Source organism: Mastomys coucha, unplaced genomic scaffold (genome assembly GCF_008632895.1).
Source record: "Mastomys coucha isolate ucsf_1 unplaced genomic scaffold, UCSF_Mcou_1 pScaffold17, whole genome shotgun sequence".
Taxonomy (NCBI): Eukaryota; Metazoa; Chordata; class Mammalia; order Rodentia; family Muridae; genus Mastomys; species Mastomys coucha.
In genome coordinates this window covers 34,513,908-34,534,101 of record NW_022196899.1, presented here as the reverse complement: position 1 = coordinate 34,534,101, position 20,194 = coordinate 34,513,908, and the positions used below count along the sequence as shown (strand labels likewise).

At 40.1% G+C, this 20,194-nt stretch overlaps 1 protein-coding gene across 3 annotated transcripts in view; it reads left to right on the top strand.

Moving 5' to 3' along the window:
- Positions 1 to 20,194, top strand: part of Mfsd8 (major facilitator superfamily domain containing 8) — a 30,892-nt gene that overhangs the window by 5,502 nt on the left and 5,196 nt on the right. For 2 of the 3 annotated variants that reach the window (XR_004120464.1, XM_031376687.1), the window contains exons 2-9: positions 2,429 to 2,520; positions 5,160 to 5,203; positions 6,932 to 7,172; positions 8,471 to 8,584; positions 10,157 to 10,301; positions 11,636 to 11,691; positions 16,324 to 16,432; positions 19,484 to 19,618. Coding sequence is in view for 2 of the 3 variants with exons in the window: in XM_031376687.1 (XP_031232547.1) it covers positions 2,429 to 2,520; positions 5,160 to 5,203; positions 6,932 to 7,172; positions 8,471 to 8,584; positions 10,157 to 10,301; positions 11,636 to 11,691; positions 16,324 to 16,432; positions 19,484 to 19,618 (936 nt within the window). In the remaining variant the exon portion in view is untranslated. The remainder of the gene's footprint in view (positions 1 to 2,428; positions 2,521 to 5,159; positions 5,204 to 6,931; positions 7,173 to 8,470; positions 8,585 to 10,156; positions 10,302 to 11,635; positions 11,692 to 16,323; positions 16,433 to 19,483; positions 19,619 to 20,194) is intronic. The other variant, XM_031376688.1, reaches the window with a different exon arrangement.

Sequence of the window (20,194 nt, the reverse complement as noted above, 5' to 3'; positions counted from 1 at the left end):
TTACGGATGGTTGTGAGCCACCATGTGGTTGCTGGGATTTGAACTCATGACCTTTGGAAGAGCAGTTGCTGCTCTTAACCGCTGAGCCATCTCTCCAGCCCGTTTTTTGTTTTTGTTTTTGTTTTTGAACTAGGGTCTCACTATGTAGCTATGGATGCCCTGAAATTCCCTGTAGCTCAGGCTGGCTTGAAACACACAGAGATCCACCTGCCTCTGCCTCCCGAGGGCTGGGATCAAAAGGCATGTGCTACTGCCAGCCTCCTTCTTAAATTTCTAAGCCATTACATTTGAAAAAAGAAAGCTTTTCAATAATGATTAAATTTGACAGCATCATAGTCTATTTTATAAAATACTCTGGGACCACAGACATCATAATACCAGGACTTTACTGGAGGAAGAGGGTTTAGACTCTGTGGCCAGCCTGGCATAGAGCCATCTCTTAACAAACAACTGGCAACAAAACCAAGTCAACCAAGCCCTTTCTCAAAAAGAAAATGCCCTTGGAACATAATTAGGCATTTTTTCTGTTAAGTGTCTCTGGATTTGTGGAAAGAATAGTACCCACATCAGGGTTAAATTTGCCAAATCTGTTTGGTACTTGTGTAGTCATTTAATGAGCATAAGCACTCAGGTATCACCTAACAGAGGTAGAATGTCAATTAGTATACTCACTTTTAGTCCAGGCTATAGGTTTATTTAGAAGACAAAAACCAGTCTGCTGTATCACCATAAGCTCTTTGGTCCACAAGTAGAACTTATTTGGTAATTCATGTCAGAGCAAAGGGCAGTGCTTCAGGAAGCTCCAGACCGGCACTGTCTTAGGTTGCATTATTCCAGTCAGAACAGCTCACAGCAAAAGTAATATGCTTCATCAAGAATGAATGCCAGAAACATGAGAGTAGTTATAGAAAAGTAGGTCTTTTAAAAAAAATTGTTTATTTTATATATACGAGTATACACCATTGCTGTCTTCAGATACACCAGAATAGAGCATCAGATCCCATTACAGATGGTTGTGAGCCACCATGTGGTTGCTGGGAATTGAACTCGGGACCTCTGGAAGAGCAGTTGGTGCTTTTAACCACTGAGCCATCTTGTCAGCCCCCCAAATATATCTTTACTCTATTTGCTCATTTATTTTGTGTGTGTGTGTGTGTGTGTGTGTGTGTGTGTGTAGGCACGTGTGTGCCATGTTATACCTGTAGAGGTCTCTAATTCTACTATGTGGGTTCTAGGAAGGGAATTCAGGTCATTGGGCAGGAACCTTTACCCATCTCACCATCCTGATAGTAATTAATTTTCAATATATTCATTTGGGGAGATCTATTTCTTGTAGCTAGTTTATGTAACCTTTCTTGAGGAAGTTTGTTCATTCATGCTGTTAGATTAACACATTACTCTTGCATGTAGCAATAGAAAAGGGGAGCCAGGGACATGACTCAGTGGTTAAAATTCTTGCTGTGCAAGCGAGAGGACTAGAGTTTAGATCACTAGAAACCATGTAAGTGTCATGTGGTTATGATGGCCCACCTGTAATTCTAGCATCTTAAGTAAAAGATGGGGGTCCCAGAGCAATCTGGCTAGCCACACTGGCCATATCTGCTATCAGGCCACCATATGCACACGTACACTGTGAAAACACGAAAACTTGAAAAAGAAAAAAAATAGTAAAATAAGTGCTTTGAAAAATGTACTTTTTTTTATTATTATTTTATTATTACATAGACACACCAGAAGAGGGAGTCAGATCTCATTATGGATGGTTGTGAGCCACCATGTGGTTGCTGGGATTTGAACTCAGGACCTTTGGGAGAGCAGTCAGTGCTCTTACCCACTGAGCCATCTCACCAGCCCAAATATTTTACATTTTAAAGGTATCTTGTATTTTCTAAATGACTGTACAGTACATTAATACAGTCCTACAATCCAGTGAAATTTAAAATGCTTTTTTAGAAGTGAGTTAGTGTAACCATAGCCAATATTAATACATTTTGCTTGTTATATAACTTTCATATCTTTTGTTTGTTGGTTTTTGTTTTGCTTTGCTTTGTTTTGACACAGGGTTTTCTGTGTAACCTTGACTGTCTTAGAACTTGATTGTAGACCAGGCTAGCCTCCAACTCAGAGACCTGTCTACTTCTGCTTCCTGAGTTGCTGGGGTCAAAGGCATGTACCACCACTGTGTGGCCCAATTATTAATACATAAATACCTGCTCCTAGTGATCAGGAGGTCCCGACCTTTGTGCATTATCTGAAATGCATGGAATTTTCTAGTTCCTGGCTCTTTGGAGGAGATGGCACACATGCATTTTGCTGTAATTTACTGAAGTCAGGTGGTGGAATCTCCACCCGCAGTTAACATTTTGGGTTTGGAGTTTTGAGATTAGGGACTCGCAATTCTGTTAACCCTTTTTTTCTTTCCACCTAGAGAATGGGGCATGATAGAAACCCAAGAGCACTACAAGAGTCGATGGAAATCTGTGAGAGTTCTTTACCTCACCATGTTCCTCAGCAGCGTGGGTAAGTGCCTGTGGAAGCTACACGATTCTACAGTGCAGAGTAAAATGCTTTAGCTTTAGACAATTTTAAGATTAGTTACTTATCCATTTATTTGTTGTTGGTGTTTTGAGATAGGTTTTTCTGTGTAGCCCTGGTTGTCCTGGAACTTTCTCTGTAGAACAGGCTGGCCTTAGGGATCTGCCTGCCACCACCAATCCCCCTGGAGTGCTGGGATTAAATGCATGGCCAGTTTACCTATTTAGAAAAGGCCTCACTATGTAGCCCAGGCTGACCTTGAACTCAGGGTTCTGCTGTCTGAGCTTCCCTAGTATTGAGATTATAGGTGTGGGCCACCAAGTCTGCATAAGAGTTGGTTCTTTAATTCCTTTATTCATCAGAATCAATTCAATTCCAAATATGTAGAGAGTTGTATGCACCTCAGTAATAGGGTGATGCCTAGTATGGTCAGAGACCTGAGGTCCCCAGCACTGCCAAATAATAAAATCATCATCATCATCAAAAAACAAAAACAAAACCCCAAAATACTTTAAAAAACAAAGTAAAACAAAAACAGTAAGATGAGGCTAATAATAAAGTCTGTTATATTCAAGACAGATGTTATGGACATCAAGATGACTCAGTGGATAAAAGTTCAACTAGGGACCTGAGTTCAATCTCTGGAACCTATGTAGCAAAGGTTACATACTGAGACTCTATCTCAAAAAAAAAAAAAAAAAAAAAGACTTCAATGTTTTTTTTTTTTGCGATTATTTTGTCTATGTGAGAATTTTGCCTACAGGTGTATATGTGAAGAAGGCAGAAGAAGCTGTTGCATCCCTTGGAAGTTGGGATCCAGAGTTACAGATGGCTGTGTGCCACCATATGTGTGCTGGGAACTGAATTCAGCTCCTCTAGAAGAATATGTGCTCTTAACCACTGAGCCATCCCTTCAGCCCAAGCCAATAGACTTTGTGAAAGAAACACTAACAGATAGGACTACCCACCTGGTACATGAATCTTAGGGCATTATGCTTAGTGAGAGAAGCCAGACTTGCTTGACTCTAGCCCCTCTCCCCAGCACTAGGGTTGAAACTGCCCGCAGCTTCATGAACTGGGTTCTCTCAGCCAGGAGGGAACAAAGGACCTGAAATAGGGTTAGAAAAGCAAAGAGAAATCACGAAGTCAAGTTGAAATAGCCCAGTCAAGACTTCACTTTACGTGGAATAAGCCAGAGTTTTTATAGTCACAGGAGAAACCGAAACCAAATCTCTAGATTACATGACATTTGCATACTGCAAAAAAGGTTCAGGTGCCAAAGTCCCCAGGTTCAGAAGATCTTCAGGTGGTGGACATACTCAGGTGGTGGGCGTGCTCAGGCGGTGGGCGTGCTCAGGTGGTGGGCGTGCTCAGGTGGTGGGCGTGCTCAGGTGGTGGACATACTCAGGTGGTGGGCGTGCTCAGGTGGTGGGCGTGCTCAGGTGGTGGGCGTGCTCAGGCGGTGGGCGTACTTAGGTGGCTTCTTCAAAGACGAATGGACAGTTTACAGAGAGCGTCTGTCTTAGCTCCCAGGTGTTAGCCTCCAAGCAGAGGCTGCCAGAAGTCCGATGGCTGAGGGGAGGGGGAGGTAACATAGGGTTAGGATGATGACCTCTGCTTCCAGCTTTTCGTAATGCTGAGAGTCCAAACTAAGGTTCCCCTGCTTGTGTGGCAAGCACTTTACACACTGTCCCATCATCCCAGCCCTAGGCAGTGCACTTTGAATATAGTTACCCTCCTGTTGCCCTTTCCTATCCCCTACATGAATTGTAGACTTTAAAGGGGTGAGCCATGTGGTGCATGTCTTTATGTAAAAACAGTGTCTCAAGTTGGTTTGAAACTCTTGATCCCCCTGCCGCAGCCTTCCAAATGCTGAGATTATAGAGATGGGCCGGTACACCCAGAAATAAAGTAAAACATTTAAGAGTAGGCCTTCCATAATTTCTGATTAGATTTGCCTAACATTTAGAATGGGCAGTAACTGGGTGGTAGAGTACTTACCTAGAATTTATGAGGCCTGGTTTGATCCCTGTCACTATAGAAAAGTAAAACAGCAACAACAACAAAACCCAAAAAACAAAAAGGCAACATTGAGAAACAGTGTAAGAGTTTTTCCATCATAGTTTTTGAGTGGGAAAACCTATCAGAAGTCCAGAATTTGCCTTTGAAGTATGTCCATCTTCAAGTAACTCAGTTCATAGTACTTCCTTAGAGAGGGTGTTCCAGCTCCCTCAGCTGCCTGCAGCGAATTCTCTTTCAAACAGTACAGAAGACTTCCCTCTGACAAAAGGGCCTTTCTTCCACTCATGTGTGCTATGAAGACTCAACAGAGCTTTCAGTAATTTCCACTATGGCAAAGATATATGAGAGAAAAGAGACAAATCTTTGCCCTTGCTAGGTCAAGCATAGTCAGGAACTATAATTACCTTGTTGTTTCTATTTTATTATTAGAGTTTATTCTTATTCTGATAATTAACATTTCACTGCTTAATAAATTAAGCATTGTGTTTATAAATTTTCAGGTACAGAATATTTTAAAAAATCTTTGCTATATTCCCAAAAGCTATGTCTCTAGCAGCGATTAGATCATTATAATGCAAGTAAATCTGTCTGCCTCTTTGCAGGTTTTTCTATCGTGATAATGTCTATCTGGCCATATCTTCAAAAGGTTTGTGCATTTCAATCTGTTTTTTGAACTAATAGTGGAGGTAACTCTAATGTTATTAAGTGTTGTCTAAAGAGTGTATTTAGTATTTTGTAATTTGATCTGTTCTAAAATAACTTAAAATAATAGTTTCTTAATGGCAGTATAAGTTGGTCATTGCTTTATTTGTACGGACAAAAACACTTAAAGCAGAAAGGGTGCCATGCCAAGAAGTAGACAGCTGCCTGGAGAGTAGCAGACAGAGTGAAGGCGTGGTTACCGACTTATTCAGCTGTGTTCACATCTTGTCACTACCTCCTTAGGGAAGAGCTGCTCAAGCAGACAAGTGGATTCTTAAAATGTACAGACGATATTTCTGAGGAATAATTTCATGATTTTCCTGTGAAATTAATTTGGGTTTTCAAGAAAATGTGTGAAAAGGATAGGCAATATGGCTGTCTTGTGATATTCTTGGGAGATCGGTTTTCAGGTTCCCCCAAAGTGTGCCAAAATGTGTGGATGTGCAAGTCCGTTACATAAAGTGATATCGCATTTGCATATAATATGTGCACATTCAGATGTATGCTGTAATCATCCCTAGATTACACATGATGCCTAGGATAATGCCAACATTATATAGTTGCTAACTGCTCTGTCTTAGAACAGTGACAAGAGAAGTGTCTGTGTTCAGTTCACTCTTCGTCCTCGTGTGTGAAGATCAGGGCTTACACCATCTTCTCCTCACCTGGAACTCTTAGCCTCTTAACACTGATTACTTAGCCTTAAACCCTCTGTATCTTTATCAGCTCACTCTGCTTACTGACTTTCCAGAGATCCGTGTGTGTTAGGCTTTGTCCTATAGCAGATAAGTAGACAGCAATGTGTTTAACTTAAGTGACCCAGGCTCTGCAAGGCTGCACACAGCATCCCAGCTCCTTTCAGTGACCCAGGCTTTGCAGAGATGCACACACTCATCTTAACTCTGTTCCAGCTCCTTTCCTCTCCTTCCTTCCTGTGTTTGACTTACTCGCTCCCCTTTCTTCTTTCTACCTTTGGTCTGTTCACCCTTCACGCCTCTGCACCTCTCATGTCTTCCAGAAAGCTTTCTCTGGTTGTCATTACCCAGAAAATTTGTGTATAGTTGCTCCTCCTCATCCTTGAAGCTCCATCCAAAAAATTCAAGAAACAGTGGTTTGGAAATATCACTCCCTAAATTGTACTCTGTGGCAGCTTATTTTTATAGAATTAGCATTGTAGTAGGCATTATAAATGATCAGAGCTAACTTACACCTGTAGAGGATGTGTTGTTGGTTTGCGAACATGTTCTATGTGAAGGGCTTGTGTGTGCACTCATTCTGCTGTCCTCTGGCATCCTGGGGTCAATTCTGAGGACACGAAGGGTTGACACACTTCATGTCTGTATCCTTAGTACTTATCATATGGTATGATGGTGGCTGTACAGTGATGAACTCCCCCTTGATGTTGCCTGTTCAGTTCTCCACAGAAATACTAACCCACAAAGGTTCTGGTAGGAGTGCAGGTGGTTCAGCCACTCTACAATACAGCCTGGGTATCTGTCACAAGCCAATTCTAGTTTTACTAAGTGGCCTAGCAGCCATGTTCCCAAACACTTAGTTACCAGTGTCTGAGACTTACATGCATGTAGAAATCTGCCTTGGAATGTTTGTGACTGCCAGAAGCCAAAGTCTGCTTTTGTGTAATGACTCTCAAAGCATTTACTTCTCTCTGCAGATTGATCAGACAGCTGATGCAAGTTTTTTGGGCTGGGTTATTGCTTCGTATAGTCTTGGCCAAATGGTAGCTTCACCTCTATTTGGCTTATGGTCTAATTATAGGCCGAGAAAAGAACCTCTTATCGTCTCCATCTGTATTTCGGTGGCAGCCAACTGCCTATACGCGTATGTCCACGTGCCAGCTGCTCATAATAAATACTACATGTTGATTGCTCGTGGATTGGTGGGATTTGGAGCAGGTAACTGTGCGTGCATGTATGTTTCTGTGTGTTGGGTCACATTCTTCCTACAGTTCATAGCCATGTCTCCCCTGTGTCATTCCTTCTCAGTCTCATATCCCCGGTTCAGTGAATTCTGCCTGTGTCCTTGATCCTCCTGTTACGTGCATGTCCACTAGTCTTCACCGTCAGGGTGCACATTAAGTGCTATGTGTAGTATGGAGCCCTCTCAGGCTTCTTGAATGTATCCTTTTCTATTTTTGGCCTTTGCTTGCCCTATTGTATTGGTTCTGTCTTTCCCCATCAATTATAGTAAGCTTTTTTTTTTTTTTTTTTTTTTTTTTGCATTAGCAGCAGTAAATGCTATTTTAAATGTTCTGTGATTCCTAGGAGAGTCTTTACTATAAAATAAGTGCTCAGTACGTTTTTAAAACTTTTATTTTGGGCTGGTGAGATGGCTCAGTGGTTAAGAGCACTGACTGCTCTTCAGGAGGTCCTGAGTTCATATCCCAGCAACCACATGGTGGCTCACAACCATCTGTAATGAGATGGGATGCCTTCTTCTGGTGTGTGTCTGAAGACAGCTACAGTGTACTTACATATAATAAATGAAACTTTTATTATGTATGTCTGTGAAAATTTGCAAGTGTGAGTACCCTCAGAGGCCAGTAGATGGCACTGAATTCCCTGGAGCTGGAGCTACATTGCTTGTGAAGTGTTTGAAGTGGGTGCTAGGAACTGAGCTCAAGTGTACTACAAGAGAACACTGTGAATGCTTAACCACTGAGCCCTCTCCAGCCAAAAGTATTTTACTTAAATTCTTAGTGCAGTTTTTCTGTTTTTGTATTACATATCTATGCAGTTCGGGGCACATTTCCTTATAGCATGGCAGTCTGCCATTAATGCGCAGCTGCCTATTTGATAAGAAAATCTTGGTATTTTAATGGTATTTTACATTAACTAGAATTGTGCCTTTAGTCCTATGGGTGGCTTGTATATTTTGATTCTTGTTTTGTTGTTGGTGGTTGGTTTTGAGATAGGTTTCACTATATACCTTAGGCTGGCTTAGAACTCTGTATGGCCCAGGCTGGCCTCTGTCACCCAGTTGCTGAGATTACAGGTGTGGGTAATCTGTAGCATTGGTTGCATTGGTTCTGTATCAGGGACAGTACTGTATTCCATTAGTTGTGTGTTTGCTCAAGTAAAATCTTACACATATTGTATGGTAGCATAGAAGGGACATGCTGTTCATTAGTATTTCTTGCTCTGTGTGAAGCTGGGTGAGGTAAGCTGATTCCTTCCCTTTACTCTCTCCTTAGGAAGTGTTGCTGTTGTCCGATCATACATTGCTGGTGCTACTTCCCTTCAGGAAAGAACAAATGCCATGGCAAATGTGAGCATGTGCCAAGCCCTGGGCTTTATTCTTGGTCCAGGTAGGTGGTCTTTATGTGACTACTTAAATTTGAATCAGAATAACCTTTGAGGTTCAAATTTAAATGTAATCCATCTGTAAAACTTTGTGGCTAAAGGGAAAAGCAGAGAAACTTTAAAAAGGAGAGAGGGAGCCAAGGAAATAAGAGGGGTTAACATGAGCAAAGTACAGTGATACAGTTACATAAAATATAACAAAACATTTTGTATGTTAACTAAAAATCATTATAATTGTAAGAAAATAAAGCACTAATCCCCTCAAATTGTGTGTGTGTGTGTGTGTGTGTTGTGTGTGTGTGTCTGTGTGTGTGGTTTTGACAGAGCTCAAGGTTTTGTGCATGCTAGGCAATCACTCCACCACTGAGCTATAGCCTTAGCAGGGAGTAGTGTTGCCTCAATGCCAGAGCTCTTAGTTAAGTGTTGTTTACCCATTTTACAGATGAACACCATCTTTATTTCATGTTACAGTAAGTCTGTCTAGAATCTCCAAAGTAGATGGGAAGTCGGGGCTCAGAACTGATGTTTTTCTGGCTGCTTTGAACCCAGTGCTATTGCAGGGACAGCATCCGCTTTTGTCCTCAGCTGAAGTTAGATCCCAGGTACTGACAGGGCCCATGGAAAATCCTCTCAGCCAAGTTTCACCACAGGTTTATTATTAAGTGATGGTAAATATGCATAATTTAAAGACTACCTACACAGTAATAGTAAAAATATTTGACTTGAAAATGCTGTTTTTTCTTCCTTGTAATGGAGGTGATGAGCAGTCTAGTTTAGCCCACAGGACTGCTCAGGGGGTCTCTACCTTTGCACTCACTGCCAAGCTTGGTGGGCTGAGTGCGCTCCCTTCCCACACTGTGGAAGGACAGATCAGACTCTTCACAGGCAGACCCTGGCAAGTGCAAGCCTTCCTGCTCTACATGCATATACAAACATAAATCAGAACAATTTAAAATTTGTAATTTACTTATTGAATAAATTGCAGCTTAGCGTTCATATAGAGTAGCTTTTTTTTGTTATTTTTAGAAAAGTAGGTGCTGGGCTTTAGAGTGTAGCTGAGTGTTGGGGTGGATATACTTGGCATGCCTAAGACCCTATTCTCAGTACTACTCTTCCCCCACAAAAATGAAGAACATGTTATAGATCCATGAAAATATTGTAATAAATCCAATTGTGTAAAAATAGTATATGCTAATAAAACTGAAAGATGAAGAGATGATGGATTGGCTTGTTATAATTTGTCAATGTATACATCTGTCTCGTCTTTAATACTGTCCCTCTGAGGAGCCTTCTTAGATGTTTCTCCTACTTATTCCATCCTGCCTGCAATGTTAATGCCACATATTTATCACATCTAATAACATGTGCATATATGTATATATGTACATCTGTGATTAATATAAGAAAGGAATAAATTGTCTCCATTAATCAAGAGCCAGTTTTTTTCACTCCTGTTGAGATCTCTTAGTACATATGGTAACCCCTATGCACTAGCAGTCTGTGGTAAGCATCTTTTTATAGTTTTTGGCTTTTGGCTCCCATATCAAAACTTACTTGTGCACATATTTCTTTATTAGTTTTTCAGACTTGCTTTGCACTCATTGGAGAAAAGGGTGTGACATGGGACTTCATCAAGCTGCAGATCAACATGTACACAACACCAGTTTTACTTGCAGCCTTCCTGGGAATTCTGAACATTTTTCTGATTCTTTTTATATTAAGGTAACTGAATAGAAATGATAAGCTGTGTTAATAGATTTTAAAAGTTAACAAGCCTTGTTATTACTGAAGGATAATTATTCCTATGACGTCCTTTTGTGTGTGTAGGACTGGGGATTGAACCGTAGTCCTCATACATGCTAAACCAGCCCTCTACCATTCATTACTCTATACCCCCAGGCCCTAGTGCTCTTTATAAATATTTATTTTTATGTTTTTAAGTGTTTGCCTACATGTATATATGTGAACCACATATATGCATGAAATGCCTTCAGGAACCAGAAGGGAGAATTAGGTCACCTGGACCTGGAGTGGCACAGTTAGGTTTCAGGAACCAAACCTGGGTCCTCTGCGAGAGCACCAAGTGCTTTTAGTTGCTGACGCTCCTCTCTAGCCACTTTTACTTTTTATTTTGATATAGGGTCCCGTTAAATTGCCTAATCCTGTACCAGGCAGGCCTTCACTTTGCAATCTCCTGCATTAGCCTCCAGGCAGCTTGAGATTATAGACCTGGGCTGTGAGGCCTGGCCCTGTGAATTCTTTTTGTTTTGCTGTCTATAGATAGGGTCATAGTTTTTGATTAGCTAAAGCATATTATATTGGCAATTGCAGTAATAAGACAGATTAGGAATGAACACAAATTAGGAAGATCTATTCTTAATTTATTAACTATAAGTTTCTAAGTATGGAAATGGTATTTCATTTTCTAAAACTAGTACCATTACTTTGTATTTTTGTTTTTAGTTTTTAGAAAATGTCTTATTGTGTGGCCAAGGCTGCCTGAGAACTTAGGCTTCTCTTGCCTTAGCCTCTGAAGTGTTGGGATTATAGGTGTATGTTACCAAACCTAGCATTGTTACATTATATTTTCTTAGAGTGCTTCATTCAATTTTCCAAACCCACTTATAGCTAATTTTTAAAACATTGAAAATTTCAAATATGTACTAAGATAAATCACGTGTGCTTCTAAGTAAACTTTGAAGAAGTCTTCTACGATGACATGTGGTCTTCCTGATTAGGAGAGTGAGGCCGGAGGATTGATCCCGGGCATTTTGACAGCTGGGCAACAGGGCCTTTCCTCACCAAAGCTCACTCTGGAAGTACAGCTCAAGGCTTGCGGCCTATCCAGCATGTATAAGGCCCTGTTCTTCATGCCCAGTACTGAAATAAGAAGATGTTTTTAGGCTTATTGGTCATATTTACTAGTAAATCATTAATAACACTATTTCTCAGAAGCCAATGAGAAAAACTGTGTCTGGCTATGGAAAAGATAGGGTGCTGACAAGCACAGTGCTTGTGAGTTAAGCTCTTTTAATACTTGTGCTGTTCTTTTTAAGAGAGCATCGTGTGGATGACCTGGGACGCCAGTGTAAGAGTGTGAATTTTCAAGAAGGTACTGTTAGCCTGTATGGCACCATCTGAGTATCCTGATTGATTGGTATTCACATGGCTTTTGCCCCTCAGCACTATACACTGGGTGACTGGGGAATATTTTCAAAGGTAAAAGAATTATACATTAACTTACTTAAACAAACCTATACCTATCTGTTATATGGTGTTAATGAGTGGCAAGAGTAAATCCGTTGCTAAAGATCACTTGTGTTTTTCCAAGAGGGTGTCCCAAAACTCTTATATTCCTTTCCTGGCCAGGCTTCTGGTAACTCTGATACAGGGTCTGTCTCAAGCAGTTTTTGTTGTTGTTTTGAAACAGTGTCTCAGTATGTAGCTCAGGCTGACCTTGAAAATGATACGATTGAGAGCAAGGCTGGCCTATAACTTGAGATCCTTCTGCCTCGGTACTGAGGTCACAGCTGTACTACATCTGGCTTCCAGCAGTTCCCAGTACCTTAATGCCTACATTAGTAGGCATTCTGTTATTTTGTAAATGTGCATTTTCATTTTTTAAATTATTTTCTGGTATGTGGTGTATACATGTGTGTATGTGTGCAGATATGTTTGCCCATTTGGGTGTACACAGAGGTTAGAGGTCTGCATCACATGTTTGCCTTGTTTGCTCTCTACCTTACTTTCTTTTTATTATTATTATTATTATTATTAATTATTATTACTACATCTCAAATGATATCCCACTTCCTGGTTACCCTCTCCATCCGATCCCCTATCCCATGATATCCCATTTCCCAGTTACCCCTCCTTCACCCCCCCATCCCACTTCTGTCCTACTCCCTCCCTTTTACCTGTATGAAAGTGTTCCCCCACCCTTCCACATTCTCCTGCCCCACTGCTCCAGCATCCTCCTACTCTGTGGCAACCTCCCGGGGACCAAGGGCCTCTCCTTCTCTTGCTGTCCAGCAAGACCATTCTCTTTTACATATGTATCTGGAGCCAAAGATCCCCTTAGCTGCACTCCTTGGTTGGTTGTCTAGTCTCTGGGAGAACTGCGTGCTCAGGCCAGCCTATGTTGTTTTTCCTATGGGTTGCAATCCCCCTTCCATTCTTCCAGTCCTGCCAGCTTCCCCACCAGGTTCCCTGAGTTCAGCTTGATGGTTGACTCCAGGTATCCACATCTGCATTGGTTAATTGCTGGCTGGACCTTCCCAGGAACTGGCACACTAGGTTCCTGTCCATGAGTGCCTCTTGACCACAGGGACAGTGTTGGGTTTGGTGTCTGCAGACATGATGTATCCCCAGGTGGGGCCGTTTCCTGGTTGGCCCTTCTTTGAGTCTCTGTTCCATTCTTTTGTTCCTGTTCTTCTTTTGGACAGGAACATTTCTGGATTAAAAAACTTTGAGATGGGTGGGTTGCCCCAGCACCCTTACCTTCTGAGTCAGAGTCCTTCACTAACCTAAGCTTGCCATTTCCGATAGAATGGGTGGCTAGTGAGCCCACAAAGTCCACCTGTCTCTGTCGCCAGGGCACTACCACACCTGAGTTTCACATGGACACCAGGGACCTGAACTCAGATCTTCATGCTTGCACAGCAGATACTTCACTAGTCTTCACAACCCAGTTCTTTATACCTTTTTTTTTTTTTTGGCTTATTTAGAAGTTCCCAACAGTAGGAATATTTTACTTAGTAAATTGTTATTTAATTTACTGGTTGTGGCATTCAACCATATGAAAGAATGCAAGCTAGTACTTGTTCAGGGACTTTATAAGATTATATAAAACCAAAGTATAATTTTACTAAATACTTGCATATAAAATCATTTTAATATTTCAATAAATATCTTGGTAAAATGCAAGTGGTAAAAACTCATTTGATTTCCTTTTAAATTTAAAGGTAGTAAAGTTTAAAGAATTTTTCATTGAGTGGGATTATAATTTCTAATTACATATAATTGGGACTGGGGTATGATGACAGCTCAGCAGTTAACAGCACTTTGCTCTTGCAGAGCCCCTGGGTTCAGTTCCCAGCACCCACAAGGTGGCTCACAAATAACTGTGACAACTCCAGTTTCAGGGGCTCTGAAGCCCTCGCTGAACCTCTACAAGCACTAAGTATATACTTATATGCAGGTAAAACACTGATACACATACAAACCAATTAATTTAACTTAAAAGTTGGCTCAATATATTGAAGTAGTCTTTCCTTAAAATCCTTGTATTAGGGCAGTTACTTCATCAGCCTGTAATATATTTCTTTTCTTTTCTTTTCTTTCCTTTTCTTTTCTTTTCCCCCAAGACAGGGTTTCTCTGTGTAGCCCTGGCTGTCCTGGATTCACTCTGTAGACCAGGCTGTCCTGGAACTCACTCTGTAGACCAGGCTGTCCTGTAACTCAGAAATCCATCTGCCTCTGCCTTCCAAGTGCTGGGATTAAAGGCATGCACCACCACTGCCTGGCTCTATTTATTCCTTCCTTTCTTTCTTTCTTCCTTCCTTCCTTCCTTCCTTCCTTTTCTCTCTTTTCCTTTCTTTCTTTCTTTCTTTCTTTCTTTCTTTCTTTCTTTTCTTTCTTTCTTTCTTTCTTTCTTTCTTTCTTTCTTTCTGATTTATTTATTTATTTTATGTATATGAGTTCTGATTTATTTATTTATTTTATGTATATGTATATGATCTGTAGCTGTACAGATAGTTGTGAGCCTTCATCTGGTTGTTGGGAATTGACTTTTAGGACTTCTGCTCGCTCTGGTCGGCCCCGCTTGCTCCAGCCTAAAGATTTATTTATTATTATAAATAAGTACACTGTAGCTGTATTTAGACACACAAGAGGGAGTCAGATCTCATTAAGGGTGGTTGTGAGCTACCATGTCATCGCTGAGATTTGAACTCAGGACTTTCAGAAGAGCAGTCGGTGCTCTTACTGGCTGAGCCATCTCACCAGCTCCTGTGATACATTTCTAAGATTCCTACAGCACCCAGGGCTGTGAGGCTGCAGGAAACTAACCATGTATGTTGGAAATTTCACTCTGACTTAGGCAGTATTCGTACTTGACTCAAGAAGTCAAGAGAGGCTCTGGGTAGTAACCAAGAATTAGAAAGGTGTTCCCCAGATAGGACAAGGGCTAGAAGAGCTAGGGACTGGTTCTGTGATGACCTTCATCCTGATGAAGGTGACCAGTATTCTTGGTGTGACTGGAAAGAAAAGTCTGAAGTGACTCCTATAAATACTACAGATCATTTCTAAACCTCCTTTCTCCTGCGACAGAAACTGACACTTGCAGGGCTGGTGAGATGGCTCAGCGGGTAAGAGCACTGACTGTTCTTCCAGCGGTCCTGAGTTCAAATCCCAGCAACCACATGATGGCTCACAACCATCCATAATGAGATCTGACACCCTCTTCTGGTGTGTCTGAAGACAGCTACAATGTACTTACATATTATAAATAAATAAATCTTTAAAAAAAAAAAAGAAAAGAGAAACTGACACTTGCTTTCTATGGCTTTCCCTGAAGAAAGCCATACCATGCTTCTCCCTTGCTACCACACACACGCACACATGCACTTAGCGTGTCTATTTCTGTGTTACTACATCATCCACACTGAGTAACAACATGAGGAATGGATGCCCTTGTATTATATGGCTGTGTGTATAACTTTGAAGTTGTGTTGGGAATGGTCTGTACTGAATACACTATTACTTCAAGGTGAGAAATTGTGCTTTGCCCTCTAAAGCCACTGCCACGCAAAGATACAAATGATTTTCATTTTTGAGATATGTCTTGTCATATAGCTCAGGCTGGCTTTCAACTCATGATTCTGCTGCCTAAACCTCCTGAGTACAGGGATAACTGTATATCACCAACCTTGGCATTAACATAGCTTGTAATTAATATATTCTTAGACACTTATAATAATATATATATACAGCATATACTGACTGCTCTCATTCCCATCCATCTCTGATCTGCCTGCCACCCCTATTCACCCACCCCCATCCCCAGAAGTATAACATAACTTTTTTAATGACAGGGAAGTAAAATTAAATATTTAAAATTATGTTTATTTTGTGTATATGACATGCTGTACGTTGGGAGTCTACTCTCACCATATAGGTCTAGGGGATCAAACCCCAGACCGTACTTGGTGGAAGGGCCTTTTGCCATTGAGCCATCTCACTGGTCCCAAAAGAAAGACTTTTACTAGCACTAATTTCATATAGTATTGAAATAAAAAAAGCCATTGAAATGAACCAAAGAACTGGGAACTGGTTTAATGAATTACTGATAAAACTTAATGAAATCATTGTTAAGTTTAAATTTTAGATAAAGTAGAAAAATCGTACCTGGAACTGAAAGCAAATGCATTTTCCATGATGTCTATAAAATGCAATCCAATTGGATTGGAAGACACCAATATAAGCTAGCCTCAGTAATTCCTGCAGACAGTGAACTCCAGTGTGCTTCCTGAAGAGTGGCCAAATTACTTTAAATACCACTGAAGACTGCTTACTCTCTTAGTCCTCCCCACCAACCCTCCTCCCCCACTGACCCCATCTTGCCTCCCAAGACCTGGGATTACAGGTGTGAGCCACCACTCGAGGCTAAGAATTTCCGATTACTTTACCATCATGTGAAAAGTAGATATATAGCTAATACTACTTACTTTTCTCCTATTCATAGAAAATACAGATGAGCTTCAGACGTCTGAAGGAAGTATTGATCAAGTTGCTGTTGTGGCTACCAATATTGTGTTTTTTGTGGTTTTGTTTATCTTTGCTATTTACGAAACGTAAGTTTTATCCTGTATTTATTTAAATCAGATTACTTACTAATCCATGTTCCTTAATGCACTCTTAGTTATGCATAGGTTTTGTTTTTTAAAAACTTATGTAAGAGCCAGACAATGGTGGTGCACATATTATTTCAGCACTCAGGGGGCAGAGGCAGGCAGATCTCTTGAATTTGAGGCCAGCCTGGGCTATAGAGTGAGTTTCTGGACATCCAGGGCTATACAGAAAAACTCTCTGGAAAAAAACAAAAACCATCCAAACAAAAATTATGTAAGGCACAGTTTTCTTAAATAAGATATTTGTTTTGTTTGTTTTTTCCTTCCTTCCTTCCTTCCTCTCTCTTTCTTTTTCTGTCACTCTTTCTTTCTTTCTTTCTTTCTTTCTCTCTTTCTTTCTTTCTCTCTCTCTTTCTTTCTTTCTTTCTTTTTCTCTTTCTTTCTCTTTCTTTCCCTCTTTCTTTCTTTCTTTCTTTATTTCTTTCTTTCTTTCTTCCTTCCTTCCTTCCTTCCTTCCTTCCTTCCTTCCTTCCTTCCTTCCTTCCTCTTTGAGTCAGGATTGAAGTCTTGATGAAGACTAGGCAAGCACTGAACTTAGAGAGATCTGTCTCTGCCTCTTAAGTTCTGGTATTAAATGGATGTGCCACCATAACCAATTTAAATAAAAATGTATATAGATTATCATAACATAATTAACACTAAGTCTGGCAATATTAGCTACAATTAATCCTTAGTCAATAATTATAAAATTTATAACTCATTCATCCTATTTAAAAATCGCATGACCCTTTCGAGAGAAAAGTATATGTATAAAACTAGATACTGTAAATAATTCAGTGCCAACTGCATTATACACATACATATATACATACACACATACACATACACATACCCTGCAAAAAGGCACTTTATGTTTTTTCAACCAGGGAGGGGAAGAATATATTACATTTGCATAAGCTGTAATGTTACTATTTGATAACTTGTTTTTTTTTTCTACACACTGTAACATTTTTGTGTTAATACATATAGATGTGCTTGGTGTATGTATTTTCAAAATTATTCATCCAAATGAAAATCATAATTCATTTCAGGGAAAGTTTTTAATGTAAAATACACAGCACATAAAATTTGCATTAACCTTTCCCCCCCTAATACTGGGGATTGAATTTAGGTCTCCAGTATGCTAAGCAAATACTTTACTACTGAGCTACACCCTCAACTTGCTCACTTTTTATTTTGAGACAGATTCTCACTAAGTTGTCCAACCTGGCCTTGAACTCACTCTGTACCCCAGACAGGCCTTAAATTTGGCTTATAGACCTGTACAACTTAGCCCAGTATTTTAACTGGTTTAAACATTTTTTTAAGATTTATTTTTATTTTTTTTAAATGTGTTATGTGTTTTGCCTGCATGTATATATGTGCACCATGTGTGTGCATGATGTCAGTGGAGGTCAGAGGAGAGGATCGGTCCCCTGAAAATGGTATCGCAGATGGTTATGAACCAAACCACCATGTGGTTCTTAGAGCCAAACCTGAGTCCTCTGTAAGGGCAGCAAGATCTCTTAACCTCTGAGCCATTTTTCCAAACCTTTTAACTGTTTTTGAAAAGTTAAATACAGGACTGGAGAAATGGCTCAGCGGTTAAGAGCACTGACTGTTCTTCCAAAGGTCCCCACACCTTCCAACTACATGGTGGCTCACAACCATCTGTAATGGAATCTGATGCCCTTTTCTGGTGTGTCTGAAGACAGCTACAATGTACTCATACATATAAATCTTAAAAAAAAACAAAAAACAAAACAAACAAAAAAAAAAAAAACGGGCAGAGAGCTGGAGAGATGGATCAGTGGTTAAGAGCACTGACTGCTCTTCTGAAGGTCTGGAGTTCGGATCCCAGCAACCACATGGTGGCTCACAACCATCCTTAAAAATCTGATTCCCTCTTCCAGAGTGTCTGAAGACAGCTACAGTGTACTTACATATAATAAATAAACAAATTTTAAAAAACGGTAAAAAGAAAAGTTAAATGCATTAAGTATGGTCACAGCTTTATGAGCCCCCAACAAGAACCTTCCCATCATCCCAAACACGCTGACACCCTTTCACAGTTACCTCTTTCCCTGCCCCTAATGACCTGTAGAAGGTGCTCAGAGAAGTTCCACCATGCAGTAATTTGGTTTTAGGTATCTCATTTCATTGAGTGTGAGGTGTTAGGGTTCTTTATGTCATGGTATGTCAGACTCTGATAACTTCCTACAGCAGGAGCGTTCCAGCGACGGTTAGCTGCCTGCTCATCTGCTGGTGAGAGCTTTGCTGGCACTGTGCACTGTGTTGAGTGATGCTGCTGTGCAAGTGTCTGCTTGAGTTCTGACCTGAGAGGAATTGCTAGGCACATGTTAACTGTGTAGCCCTTGGAAAAACCATGCATCTGAATTCAAAGGTTAAGATACTATATTGTTCTTTGTAATAAAACATTTAAAATATAAATTGTTTTGTTGTTAGCCAACAGAAGATGGTAGAATATAGAGGTAGACTTGGCAAGGAATGAGAAAGCCATATGAAGGCAGAGGTGTTCATAGGGAGGGAAAGAAACACAGTACTACTGATAGAAAGAAAACTCTAATGATAATGTGATAGTATGACATTGCTGGTAACATGCACTTTTAATAACGAGGGGAAAAATTTAGAAAGTATACCCCTGGCAAAACTGAAGTGCATTTCTGATTTTGAAAAAAGGTGTCAACGTAAAATTTCCCTTTGTAGAAGCACTTTACAGAGAATGGTGATCCCTCAGAGAAGCTAGTCACTATGACCCACCCTTAAAGCTAAAAGCACCACCAAAAATAAAGATAAGTTTCAACCATAGTGTAGCTATGAGTCATTGCTGGGAGCGTAGGGCTGTTATTTATATTGTCTTCTGTTTGCAAGCCTTCTGCAGTGTAACTGTGTTCCTTATTTAAACGGCCACATATTCTTAAAGGTATCATTAATGTTTTTATTAATAATTTTTAGTTAACTACCTTTTAACTAAGCATGACCTTCTTTTCTTAGAGTCCTCACTCCATTAACGATGGATATGTACGCCTGGACCCAGGAGCAGGCTGTGCTCTATAATGGAATAATCCTTGTAGCTTTTGGAGTTGAGGCAGTTCTTGTTTTCATGGGGGTCAAATTACTTTCCAAAAAGTAAGTTATATGTTTTTACTTTTACTTTAAATCTTTTTTTGAAAAAATAAAAAAGATACATGAAGCAGGGGTAATATAAATGAATGTGCTAGTAAAGTAACTTTCCAGTTTTTTCTCATGTTTGTTTTGTTTTACCCTTTTTTCTAAGACAGGGTCTTAGTATGTAGCCTTGGCTAGCCTGGAATTCACTGCATAGACCTATAGACCTGAGTAATCTGGAATTCATTGGTTGGACTACCTCTGCCTTTTGAGTGCAGGGATTAAGGGCATATACTACCATTCTTGGCTGTATTATAGTTCTTCAAAGTTTGCAAAATGATGCAAACTTTACTGAGAATTTTTTTATATTTTTATATTCTATGCCATCACTTTGGTAAAGCAAAATGCCTTGCCAAATAAATAACTGTATTCTAATCTTTTGTTATATAGTTTTTAATGAATATTACTAAAAGTGTATTTCATAAAACACTAAAAGACATAAAACAATCTAGTCTTGCTATATTGAATGACTAAGTTGGGAATGTCTGGTTATTAAAGCCTCTACTGATGGCTGAGACAAGAGCGCCATGAGTCCCT